The following is a 14,001-nucleotide window of genomic DNA, read 5'->3' on the forward strand; positions in this document are numbered from 1 at the left end:
CTGTCAGCGGGTTTGAGAACAGATGCCGTCAAAATTGAGCATCGGCTGTCAAACTCACTGACAGCCGCCGCTCCTGTCAAAAAAGAGGCACTAAGGATGCGCTAGTGTCCCTAGCGCCTCTTTTTACCGCGGGCCCTAATTTGAATATTTTTTTACTGAATCGCGCACACAGGAGTGTGGCCTGTGCCCGCAACTTTTACTGTATCAGCCTGTAAGTTGGGAGTTAAAAGGAACAGCTTGGCCTGCTCCTCCATGCTGGCCATGTGTTACACTGAGATTGCTAAGCAGCATTCTGTCCAGTCCTGGCAGTAGAGCCTGAGAAGTAACAGGTCTGAGGGCCCCAAGACTAACAAAAAAAAAAAAAAAAGGGAGCTGGGAGGCCTTACAAGACATCAATTTTCAGCAATAAACTCCTACATTCTCTCTCATATTAATAAATAAATACCATTTTAATTGTATTTTCCCATCTTTGAGATTCCTCAAATGCAAAGGATTTATGGTGGGGGGGGGATGGGGACATTTTAATTTATTTTTTTTTTAATCATAAACTGCTCCATTTCTGAAGGATAGCTGTCTGATTACAAAACCTACCACAGAATAAATCATTTGTGCTACCTTTTTTGGTAGTCTATCATGTTCCTCCTGCTCCTTTGGGTTTTTAGTTCAATTAGAATCAGGCTCTTCTAAAGTATGAAAGTACGAGTCCTTATTTACAACTACCCAGGGTTTTAACTATTTTATAATCCCCTTCCTCTCCATCTAGCACAGCTATTACATTGATAGTCCTTAGCCTGGGGTCACAGCCCAGCATTCTTTCCAGAACCCAGCACAGGTGCAACCTGCATCTGGTCAGTAGGTACTTGCTATTGAGTGATGGCCAAGATTTCTTTCCCACCCACAGGCTACAAAATACTGTGTCTACAGTAGTAGGGGTCCCTAAACTTGGCCCTCAAGGGCCCCAGTCCAGTGAGGTTTCCAGGATTTCCATAATGAATATGCATGAGATCTATTTATATGCACTGCCACCATTGTATGCAAATACAGCTCATGCATATTCCTTGTGGAAAACCTGAAAACTCAATTGGGTTGTGGTTACTTAGGATCAAGTTTGGGGAACCCAGCTACAGCATCCTCAACTCTTGCCAGTCTGAGGAGCAGATGCCAGGCTCAAAAAATGAACTCAGGTTTTCCACATGCCAATGCACTAATACTACTATATAAAAAAAAAAGTGGTCATTCCTTGATTCAAACATCAACCTTCTCCCAGAAAGCTAAGCATCACACCCAGACTCAGTGAGAAGTTATGGCCTTTTGCACACTGCAGTAAAGAAAACCATGCAAAGATCTAAACCAGAGTTCCAGAGTGGTGACCAACTTTGGAAAAATTTTATTTTTACCTGGTGACAAATCATACACCAAAGTGTTGGAAAGTTTCTTCAGTAGGGCCGGATTACTGAGTCTCAGCTCCATGCACGCATCATCTGTGGTATCAAAGCCTCCACGTTTCTGATATCGATACTTTGCATTGGCAGAGGTCACATCAGCACCCGATGCCAAAATGTGAAGTCTGAGAATTTCAGTGAGAGTGCAGCTATCGAGATCTAAGCTTTTCAAACTGCAGCCTGAAGAGATTAAACAAGCAAGAGTAATTATAAATTAGAAAATAAATGTAATCTATGAATTCCCCTGCTTCTAACAGAGGTCAGTAATAATGTGCAGGGAATGTAGAAGACTAGGGCCATGGGCCACTGCTATAGTCTGCAATGGATGATTTGGCTCCTCCACTTCTTCCTCTTTCCTAGCAGCATAGCTCCTTCCTTTCAGTTTGGGCACTTCTTCAGCTAAATGTATACAATACACACAGACACTAAACAGAAAGGCAGATTACGTACATTCTCTCCACAAAAATCTCACATTACATTTAACTGGTAAGTTTTCCTTTTCATGTTGCTCAACTCTTTCTATATGTATCTCACCTGAAAAAGCTATAAATGAGAAATACAGGGAGGGATGGAACTGGCTGCCATTTAGAGTTAATAGAAAGAAAACTGGCAGTTAAGAACATTTCTATTATACTCATTGAACAGTCAGTAAAGATTGGGATGTGCACCTCATTAATATCATAGCCTAGAGAATTACCAGTCAAATTTCCCTCTTCATCACTACCATTCCATCACATTATTCTAGTCTACAGGAGAAAGGCCTTGTGTTAGATACCTTTAAGTTTGGAAGAACTCTCCTCTATGATAGAGGTTCCTCTATCACTTTGGTTCTAAAGACTTCCTACATACTAAAATGAATTGGGAGTGATTGATAGGCAAAAAAGAAATAAAGACTCTGACAGACTGCCCTGGTGAAGAGGGGAATTTTACTAACAATTATTATGGATGCAAAATTATAGGTTATTCTAAGGTCCTGATAAATCTCTAGTTAAACCCTCATGGAGGCATATTATAGCAATACATGGCTGATGGACAGGACAATGGTTTTTCTCATCATCTAATGACAGAATCTGCTTTTGGAAATTTACATTTTGTTACTATTTGCTATAAATGAACTATATGTAGAAAGTTAGATTGTAATTTTCTAAATATAATTTTAAAAAAAAGCAAGTGTATCTTTATGGAAAATTTCAAAAACATCTGTAAAATTTACAAACAGTTGCTTTACCCCTTTGAGTTATCTGAAATGCTTACAATGCTGATTTATTTCATGATACATAAGTAGTTATAGGGTAGTTTGTTCTGACAGGTGGCCGTGCCCACTTCCAGGTCAAGCCCTGCCCATTGATTCTCTCTCAGCTAATCAGCATTCTAGCTTCGACACTGTTAAGCTACATTTCTGTCACTATTTAGTCCATTTTTTGGGGGCCCCTTGCATAGAAAAATTGCTTACCTGTAATAGGTGTTATCCTAGGTCAGCAGGATATAGTCCTCACATATGGGTGACATCAATGATGGAGCCCTGGTACGGAAAAACTTCTGTCAGTTTCTAGAAACTTTTGACTGGCACACTGAGGCCATTGAGCATGCCCAGCATGCCATGATCCCTGCAGCCACAGGGGTCTCCCTTCAGTCTCGTTTGTAGCAATAAGTGCGAGCAAAAAAAATAAAATAATAAAATGTATCTGATCCAACTCCACGGGGTGGCGGGTAGGTTTCGTGAGAACTATATCCTGCTGTCCTGGGATAAAACAAAATTGCTTACCTTGTAATAGGTGTTATCCCAGGACAGCAGGATGTAGTCCTCACATATGGGTGACGTCACTGAACGGAGCCCAGGCGGGAAAACTTTGTCAAAGTTTCTAGAAACTTTTGACTGGCCCAGTGAGGCCACTGAGCATGCCCAGCATGCTATGATATTCTCTGCCACAGGTGTCTCTCTTCAGTCTCGTATGTAGCAAAAGCGTTAGCAAAAAGAATAATCAAGGTAGAAGGCCCAACTCCATGGAGTGGCGGGTAGGTTCTGTGAGGACTACATCCTGCTGTCCTGGGATAACACCTATTACAAGGTAAGCAATTTTGCTTTATCCCAGGACAAGCAGGATGCTAGTCCTCACATATGGGTGATTAGCAAGCTAGAGGCTGAGTCATTTGGTAGTGAAATATTGTTGTTGAAATGAGTCAGCCGAGGATCACATAACATTGGATGTAGAAGGAGTTGGGTTTAAGCTGGAAACAAGTTCTTTAAGACAGATTGTCCGTAAGCTGAATCTTGTCTTCCTTGCTTGTCCAAACAGTAATGAGCTGCAAAAGTGTGAAGCAAACTCCATGTTGCTGCTTTACATATGTCAAGTATTGGCACTGAACGGTAATGTGCTACTGAAGTTGACATTGCTCTTACTGAGTGTGCTTTTACTCGCCCTTGGAGAGGAAGGCCTGCTTGTTCATAACAGAATTGTATACAATCTGCTAGCCAATTGGATAGAGTATGTTTACCCACTGCCTTGCCCGGTTTGTTTGGGTCATAGGAAACAAAGAGCTGATTTGATTTCCTGTGGATTGCAGTGCGGTTTAAGTAGAAAGACAGAGTACGCTTACAATCCAAGATGTGTAAGGCTCTCTCTCCTTCTAGCTGATGTAATGGCTATGAGGACGATGGTCTTCCATGTAAGGAATTTTAGATCACTGGAATCTATGGGTTCAAAAGGAGAACGCATGAGTCTGGTTAGAACCAAATTTAGATCCCATTGTGTGACTGGGTGTCTAATTGGTGGTTTTAGGTGAATTAAACCTCTCATAAACCTGCTGACAAGAGGTTGTGTAGAGATAGCTGCATCTGCTATGTGATTATGGTAAGTTGAAATTGCACTTAAATGTACTCTTACAGATGAAGTCTGTAGACCAAATTCTGAAAGATGGTATAAGTAGTCTAGTAAAGACTTTGTAGGGCAAGTGAAAGGATTGATGTCGTTTTGCTTGCACAACAAAGTGTATCTCTTCCATTTGGAAGCATAGTTCTTCCTTGTGGAAGGTTTACGTGAAGCTATAAGAACTTGGGATATGTTGGATGAAAGACTGAGTGGTTGTAAGATCAAGCTTTCAACATCCAAGCTGTCAGGGATAGGGATTGGAGGTTGGGATGGCGCAACCGACCCTGATCCTGAGTTATGAGAGTGGGAGCTACTCCCAGTCGAATGGGATCCCTGACTGAGAGATCTAGAAGTGTGGGAAACCATACTTGTCGAGGCCAATATGGGGCAATGAGTATCATGGTCCCCTTGTCCTGTTGTAGCTTCACTAGAGTTTTGGTTATGAGAGGTATTGGAGGATATGCGTAGAGTAGGCCTGAGGTCCAAGGGCGAGCAAATGCGTCCTTGGCTGGCCTGTTGTTCAGGTTGTATAGGAAACAGTAGTTGTCTACTTTGTGATTCAGATGTGATGCAAAGAGGTCTACTGTTGGTTGTCCCCAATGTTGAAATATCCTGGTCACTATTGTGGGATCCAGGGACCATTCGTGTGGTTGGAATTGACGACTTAGTCTGTCCGCCACTACATTGTGAATGCCTGCGAGATAAGTGGCTTTGAGAAACATGGAGTTGTTCAAGGCCCATCCCCATATTTGAGCTGCCTCTTGACAAAGGAGGTATGAGCCTGTCCCTCCTTGTTTGTTGATGTACCACATGGCTACTGTGTTGTCTGTTTGGATCAGCACAGTCTTGTTTGTAAGGCAGTCCTTGAAGGCATGCAGAGCATAACGTATAGCTCGAAGTTCCAGGAAATTGATTTGAAATGTTGCTTCGAGCTTTGTCCATGTTCCTTGTGTTTAGAGATTCCCTATATGAGCTCCCCAACCCAAGGTGGATGCATCTGTAGTCACAGTTATTTGTGGGACTGGTTGTTGAAAGGGTAGGCCCTTGCACAAATTGTCCTTGTTCACCCACCATAGTAGAGAAGAACGTAGTTGGTGGGTTACTTGAATTGGAGAATACAGTGATTGAATGGCTTGGATCCATTGTGATCTTAAAGTCCATTGAGTTACCCTCATGGCTAGTCTTGCCATAGGAGTGACATGAACTGTGGATGCCATGTGGCCTAGTAATGTTAGAAACTGATGAGCTGTTGCTTGTTTCTTGGAGTGAATCGAGTTTGCCAGTAGGGAAAGTGTGTTTGCTCGATCTTCTGGTAGAAAAGCCTTTGAGAGGCTGGTGTTCAAATCTGCTCCTATGAATTGTAGGAGATGGTTTGGAGTTAGATGTGATTTGGATAATTGATGAGAAATCCCATGGAGTGTAGTAGAGCAATTGTTCGGTTGAGAGACTGTATTGCCCCTTGTTGAGATTGGCTTCTAATGAGCCAATCGTCCAGATATGGGAAAACATGTACACCTTCTTTGTATAGGTGTGCTGTTATTACTGCCAGACATTTGGTGAACACTCTGGGAGCAGAAGCTAGTCCGAATGGCAGCACTCTGTATTGGAAATGTTGAAGGCCCACCATTAAGCGCAGATACTTGTGATGAGGAGGGTATATTGGTATATGGGCGTAAGTATCTTGAAGATCCAGAGAACAGAGCCAATCTCCTGCTTGAAGAAGTGGGAGCATTGTGCCTAGGGAAACCATCCTGAACTTTTCTTTCTTTAGAAATTTGTTGAGATTTCTGAGGTCGAGGATGGGACGTAGGCCTCCAGTTTTCTTTGGAATGAGGAAATATCTGGAGTAGAATCCCCTGCCCTGCTGTGACCTGGGCACTAGTTGAATAGCCCTGGCTTTCAGGAGGGTGGATAATTCGATTTGTAATTGAATTATTTGAGAATTTTGTTGTGGGTAGGAAGTTGGTGGGAATTCTGGAGGAATTGAGAGAAAATTTAGTTTGTAGCCGTGAGCTACAATGGAAAGTACCCATTGGTCTGTTGTTATCTTTTCCCAATTTGAGTGGAAATATGAAATTCTTCCTCCCACTGGTATGTGTTGTTTGGGGTTTAGGAGGGAGGGCCTGTTCTCTGGACCGTTGTTCAAAAACCCGTAGCTGGACCAGTCTGTGGAGGAAGCTGGGTACGAGCTGTTCTTGGTTGCCTGGACTGAGAGCGCCGAGTAGGCCTAGAAGGTCTAGCCCTTGTAGGCTGATTGTAGTACCTTCTTGGTCTGTAGAATGGTCGTCTAGGTTCTCAACGAGGAAGACGCCTAGGGGACTGAGTTGTTGGTTCTTGTGGTAATTGGGATAGCTGTCTTAAGGTCTCCGTGTGATCCTTAAGTTGTTGGACAGCATCCTGTACTTTTTCCCCAAACAAATTATCTCCAAGACATGGCAGATCTACAAGCTTCTCTTGCACTTCAGGCCTGAGATCTGATGCTTTCAACCAGGCCCATCTTCGTGCTGTAATGCCAGCTGCTGCTGTTCTTGAGGCTGTGTCAAAATTGTCATAAGCAGCCTTTACCTCATGTTTCCCAGCCTCCAGGCCCTTAGCAATGATGGTTTGTGCAGATTCTTGGAATTGTTCTGGGAGAGAATTTGTAAAGTGTTCCATTTGCTTCCAGAGATCCCTTTGATACTGTGTCATATACAGTTGATAGGCGGAGATTCTGGAAGATAGAAGTGCACCTTTTCTGCCAAGGGAGTCTAGAAAGCGATGATCCTTCCCTGGAGGAGCTGAGGAGTGTGGACGTACCCTTTTGGATTTTTTCTGGGCAGATTCTACTACCACAGATTGATGTGGTAACTGTGTCTTTTGAAAACCTGGTGCTTGCTGCACTAGGTAGGTAGTGTCCACACGTTTGTTAACTGCTGGAACCGTGCATGGGTGCTCCCATACTCGTTGTTGTAGGTCCAACAGCACTTCGTGGATAGGGATTGCCAGAACCTGTTTTGGTGGGTCCACAAACTGCAGTACCTCTAGGGTATGTTGCCTTGAATCTTCTTCTGATGAAAGCTTGAAAGGTATTGTGTCTGCCATATCTTGGACGAAACTGGAAAAGGATAAGTCCTCTGGTGGGGATCTTTTCCTTGATTCAGGAGGGGAGGGTTCGGACATGAACTCCTCAGAAGAGGTGTTTGACCTTTGATCATCCCAAGAATCTTCTTCATCTGGTTCTTGATAGGGAGTTCTTGGGGTTTTTCTTAAATTTGTGGAAACACCTGATGGTCCAGGTAAAGGTTCATCGATGGAAATCATTGGAGGGATGTTTTCTGTGGTTTTCTGAGGAGTTGTGTCGATGACTTTTTGGTATTTTTGTAGAAGACGTTGAAAAAGTGCTAACTCCTGAGGGTCACTATCATCTGGTACTGTTGAAATGATAGGTGGCCTCGATGTCGTTGTCGAGGGTGGTCTTCCCGGTGTCGATACTGTCGACGGCGGTACCATCGATGTCATCGGTATCGATGAAAGAGATGGGATTTCATATATCGACGTCAATGACGTAATAATCTTTGGTGTCGACGTCGATTCCCTCTGTACCAGAGTCAAGAATGACCCCGGCATCGGTGTTACCACCAGCATCGGCAAGTTTGCCGGCATCGATGTGGTAAGCATCAGCATCGACAGAGAAGTCGGTACTGAAAATTGATCCTTCAGAGCCTGTGAAATCGCTTGTCGGATTAAATCTGACAATTCCGGCCGCACAACCGTTGGGAGCAGAGCGGTTGAGGGCGGTGGCGTAGGCTGAAGCACAAGTTCCTGAGACGTACCTTGTGTTGGATCTGTCGCCGGCAATGGAGTCGAGGTAGGCCGAGGCGTTGAAAACTCCGATGTGTCCTGATGTTTAGCCCGCTTCGCTGTCGAGGCTTCCTGGGAAGCAGAGTCAGACAACGAGGGGCTTCGATGCCGGTGTCGATGTTTCGACTTCGATTTTTCTGTCGATTTTGTCGACGTCGAGGACGATGAAGGGGACAAATGATCCCCCGACGGTCCCGGGCGAGGTTTTTTGAGTACTATGAGCTTAGTCGCTCCAGCCGGAGACGACTTCGATGACTGCGATGGAGAAGGTATGAGTTGCAGGCTGAATAAATGTTCCATTTTTTCGAGCCTGGTTTTCCGGGTTTTTGGCGTCATCTCCGCACATTGTGGACAATTTTGTACATCATGTTTTTCACCCAGACACAGCACACATTCGGTGTGTGGGTCTGTAAGTGACATTTTTCTGGCACAAACAGGGCATTTTTTGAAACCTGTTGACATTTTTGTAACGATCGACGGCCGTCGATTCGACTGAGGAGAAATTTCTTTACTCCCCGAAACAGAAAATTTGAGACTGGGTTACTTACCGGCCGGTAAGGAAAGACCCCGAGAGATTTTTTGTGAGAGAGAATATCAATTTTAAGACTATTAAGTCGAGAGAAAAAGTTGAGAAAACACTCAACGGCTCCGGACCCGCGATGCTAACTGCAGCGCGGAAAAAACGAAGACTGAAGAGAGACACCTGTGGCAGAGAATATCATAGCATGCTGGGCATGCTCAGTGGCCTCACTGGGCCAGTCAAAAGTTTCTAGAAACTTTGACAGAAAGTTTTCCCGCCTGGGCTCCGTTCAGTGACGTCACCCATATGTGAGGACTAGCATCCTGCTTGTCCTGGGATAACACCTATTACAGGTAAGAAATTTTGCTTTATCCCAGGACAAGCAGGATGCTAGTCCTCACATATGGGTGATTAGCAAGCTACAGGCTGAGTCATATTTGTTTTGGACCAACAGCGCACAACTTGTGCAACAGGCACAACAACTGGTGTGATGTAGGAAATAATGAGGCAGCCTGAAATCACAGCAGGTTGGATGTGGAAGGAGTTTGAGATTAAACTGGGAACAAGTTCTTTGAAAGAGATTGACCATAGGCTGAATCTTGTCGTCCTTCCATGTCTAAACAGTAATGTGCTGCAAAGGTGTGAAGAGAACTCCAAGTTGCAGCTTTACAGATATCAGCAATAGGCACTAAATGGTAGTGTGCTACTGATGTTGACATAGCCCTTACTAAGTGTGCCTTTACTCGCCCCTGGAGAAGAAGGCCTGCTTTCTCATAGCAGAATTCGATATAGTCTGCTAGCCAGTTGGAGAGAGTTTGTTTGCCCACTGCAACTCCTGGTTTGTTTTTGTCAAAAGAAACGAAGAGTTGGGTGGATTTCCTATGGACTGCAGTGCGGTCTAGGTAAAATGCAAGTGCACATTACATTTACAATCCAAGGAGTGTAAAACTCTCTCGCCCTGGTGAGAGTGAGGCCTTGGGAAGAAATTGGGCAAAACTATGGATTGGTTAAGGTGAAAATCTGTTACCACCTTAGGCAATAATTTGGAGTGAGTGCGGAGGACCACTCAGTCATGTAGGTACCTTGTATAGGGTGAGTAAGTGACAAGAGCTTGTAACTCACTGACCCTTCTAGCAGATGTAATGGCTACTAGGAAAAGTACTTTCCATGTAAGAAATTTTACATCACAGGAATGCAAAGGCTCAAACGGGGACCGCATGAGCCTTGCAAGGACTACATTTAGATCCCATTCCATAACTGGTGGTCTTAAGTTGGAGTAAGCCCCTCATAAACCGGCTCATTAGGAGTTGCACTGTTATCGGGGCATCTCCTATTCCCTTGTAATATGCTGCAATGGCACTCAGGTGTACACGCATAGAAGTCTGGAGATCAGAATCTGAGAGGTGGCACAGATAATCTAAGAGAGAAGGAGTGGGGCAGGAGAAAGGGTCAATACCTTTTAGTGTGCACCACTCGGTAAATCTAGTCCACTTGGAGCGGTAAGATTTACGTGTGGAAGGCTTTCATGAAGCTACGAGAACTTGAGAGACTTGAGTGGAAAGATTGAGCGGTTGTAGGATTAAGCTTTCAACATCCAAGCTGATAGGGCAAGGATGGGATGGCGCAACATGCCTTAGTTCTGAGTTATGAGAGTGGGTGCTGTGCCCAGTCGAATTGGATCTGAGATCGAGGAGTATGGGAAACCATACTTGTCAAGGCCAGTACGGGGCTAAGAGGATCATGGTCCCTCTGTCCTGCTGTAGCTTCACGAGAGTTTTGGATATGAGCAGAATCGGAGGATACGCATATAGAAGTCCTGTGTTCCAGGGGCGAGCAAAGGAGTCCCTGGGGAACATTTGTCGACAGCTGTGGAGGGAGCAGACCCTTTCCAATTTGTGGTTCAGTTTGGACGCAAAGAGGTCGATGGTTGGGTGACCCCAGCGTTGAAAGATTTTGCTTGCTACATAGGGATCCAGAGACCATTCGTGGGGATGGAAACGTCAACTGAGATTGCCCGCTAGGACGTTTTGAATGCCTGCCAGATAAGTTGCTCGGAGATGCATGGAGTGCCCGAGAGCCCAAGCCCAAATCTGTACTGCTTCTTGACATTACAGGTAAGAGCCTGTGCCTCCCTGATTGTTTATGTACCACATTACTACTGTGTTGTCTGTTTGTATCAGCACAGTTGTTTGAGAGGCAATCTTTGAAGACATAAAGGGCATAACGAATCGCTCGAAGTTCTAAGAAGTTGATCTGACAGTTCATTTTGAGCGTAGTCCACGTACCTTGTGTTTGAAGGTTGTTGACATAAGCCACCATCCCAAGTTGGAGGCATCGTTGGTCAAGATGACTTGTGGCGTCGGTTGCTGGAACGGTAGACCAGCTTGTAAGGCAGTTTGGTTTGTCCACCAGTGGAGCGAAAGTCGTAACTGGTGGGTGACCTGTACTATGTACGACAGAGGTTGAAAAGCTTGGAGCCATTGAGATTTCAAAGTCCACTGAGTTCTTCTCATGGCTAATTTCGCCATGGGGTCACATGTACTGTAGAAGCCATGTGGCCTAGTAGTACAAGAAGTTGATGGGCAGAGGCGAACTCGCAGTGGGTTATAGAGTTTGCTAAGCGTGCGAGATTGTTCGCACGGATGTCTGGAAGAAAAGCTTTTGCCACTGTGGTGTCGAGGTCTGCTCCGATGAACGTGAGGAGCTAAGACGGGTCGATGTGGGATTTTTGATAGTTGATTAAAAATCCCAGGAAGTTTAATAGTCTTATTTTGCTTTCTAAGGCAGATAGAGCTCCCTGTCTGGATGGACTCCTGATTAGCCAATCGTCTAGGTAGGGAAAAACATGAATTCTGTTTTTTCTTAGATGCGCCGCAGCCACTGCAAGACATTTCGTGAACACTCGAGGTGCAGAGGCTAATCCGAATGGTAGGACATGATACTGGAATTGATGTCTTCCCACTATAAATCGTAGGTACTTGCGATGTTGTGTGGAAATGGGTATGTGTGCGTAGGCGCCTTGAAGATCCAGAGAACAGAGCCAATCTCCTTGGTGTAGCAAAGGAAGGTTGGTTCCCAAGGATACCATCCAGAACTTTTCTTTTTGAAGAAATTTGTTGAGATTGCGGAGTTCTAGGGGGAAAGGAGAGACGAGGAGGACCCGGAGAGGAGCGGTTTTTCCAGTTACCAGCTGATTTCATCATACTCTCGGAGGAGGGTGAGGACTTAACCCGGCCCAACAAAGAGAGGCGTTTCTGCTGACGTCATCAGGAGGAGACGGAAAGATTTAAAACCGTGCGTAGCAGATGTCGTATGGCTTCTTCGATGTCTTGAATTGAATTAGGAACCGGGGAAGTTGGGTCCGTTAGCTCTGAATTGTCCTTCATATGTTGTACACATTCATAGAGATATTGGACAATATAGAACTGATGGTGGTTAATGCGGGCTGCTAGCATGGTCGCCTGGAAGGCACGCTTCGCAAACTCATCTAAAGACCGAAGATCCCTACCCGGAGGAGTCGCAGAATGTAGTCTGGACTTTTTTGCCTTTGTCGTCGCTGATTCAACGACGATAGAAGCATGAGGTAACTGTGGTGAAGCGTAATAAGGAGATTTTTGCATCTTGTATTTAAGGTCGGGTTTTTCTCGAGACTGCTGGGAGCGTGAAGGGGGTCTCAGGATTTCTCCACTTCTGTGTCAAGCACTGCGTAAGCAGGTAGTGAGGTCGGTTCCACCGGAAGATCAAATATCTTCAATAATCCTAGGGTTTCGGCCCTCAGATCCGGCACCTTCTGAATATTGAGATTAAGTACCTTGCCTATCTTCTCCAAAAATTTCAGATAGGTCAGATCTTCTGGCGGGGAATAAGGCTCTGCTGGTTCCTCTGCCGGGTCGGAAGGATATTCGGTGGAGGTGTCTGGAGATGTAGATTGAATATCAGGAGAAACCGGCTGAAGCAGAGGGTCCTGAGATTGTGGCATCTGGATTGGCACCGGAGATGGGACCAGCAGTGAAGGTGATCTCAGACGTATTGGTGACAAGTGCACTGACGGTTGTGGAGACGCAGCCGCACTACTAGGGGAGGAGGCCGGGAGCTGGTTTGTAGACTGCATGATCTCAAACAAGCCTGATAAAGCTTGTGACAGATTGGAAGCAGCTTCCTGTGTCTGAGGAGGCATGGTCGGTCGAGGTGGTGCAGTTGGACGGGTTGTCCACCGCCGCCAGCAGGATATCGGAATCTGGTGCAGTCGTGTGATGTTTATGGGTGTGTAGTACCTCTGACGCCTTACGTTTTTTTAGAGAGCGGTTCTTGTAGTACGTCTTCCCTGGAACGGTGTTTGGAGGCAAAGGAAAAGTCCGAGAACACTTGGAGGGATGAAGTGGATGACCAAGGGGACGGCGAAGTACTTAGTGGGACCACTTCCCCTTCGGATCTCGACGAGTAGTCCAGTGAACCCGGTTCAAGAGACAATGGAGCATGTCTAGGGGCTATGAGTAGGGCACATCTAGTTGGAGACGTATTGACCAGCTGCCCCCTCCCCCCTTTTGCTTCTTAGCAGGTGGTAAGGGATTTTACATAGATGACTTCGAGTCTGTCCTAGGCGTCAGCAAATGCATCAACCACGTCGTCTTGCGCCAGTGGAGATGCAGTATGCGTCGTTTTGCTTAGCTGCATCAGCGCCAGGGCTTTGTGCCTCGATGGAGTCTCTTTATGGGCCATTGAAATGTGAGTCGGGCGGTGAGTCAGCATTGCGGTCGACGCACTAGGTCTTTGCTTCGACTTCAACGTCTTTGTCTTGTGCATCGGGTGCGAAGGTGCCGCTCTCGGCGGTGTCTGCGCCGCACCGATCTGCTGATGGGTTGGTGTGTCGTGCGCCGGGGACTTCAACACATGGGGTATGCCGTGTGCGTGCGTCCCCGATTTTGGCCTCCGCCCCGACGCATCCCAGCTCCGTCCTTTTGTGCGGGTGGGGTCTCAACCCCGGGACGCCTCAGACTTGTTCTTCTGCCGGTGTTCCCCTCTGGGCCTGGAGGTGGGGGCTCCATGGAGGATGCTCGACACTTCGGAGGGGGCGCTGGTGTGGGAGGCCTCGGGGAAGATTGGGCTTTGGACGGCGGGGCGCATGATCCCCCTACGCCAATTTTAGGGTAAGGATCTTTTCCGCCCTTTGGCGGTGAGCCCTGGTAGACATCCGGCCACAATGTCGGCAAGTTTCTAGCGGGTGGTCTGGGTCCAGATACCGATAACAGCGGTCATGTCCATCAGTAATGGACATGACCTTTCCGCAGAGGCAGGGTTTGAACCCTGAAGGCCGGGGAAATTCTTTCCT

General features: G+C 45.9%; 1 protein-coding gene across 2 annotated transcripts in view; it reads right to left on the reverse strand.

Annotated features, from left to right (window-relative positions):
• The window catches only part of BAZ1A (bromodomain adjacent to zinc finger domain 1A), a 514,327-nt gene that overhangs the window by 314,697 nt on the left and 185,629 nt on the right, over positions 1–14,001 (reverse strand). For both annotated transcript variants that reach the window (XM_029598945.1, XM_029598944.1), the window contains one exon: positions 1,398–1,622. In XM_029598945.1, coding sequence (XP_029454805.1) covers positions 1,398–1,622 — 225 coding nt within the window. The remainder of the gene's footprint in view (positions 1–1,397; positions 1,623–14,001) is intronic.

Source organism: Rhinatrema bivittatum, chromosome 4 (assembly GCF_901001135.1).
Source record: "Rhinatrema bivittatum chromosome 4, aRhiBiv1.1, whole genome shotgun sequence".
Classification (NCBI taxonomy): Eukaryota; Metazoa; Chordata; class Amphibia; order Gymnophiona; family Rhinatrematidae; genus Rhinatrema; species Rhinatrema bivittatum.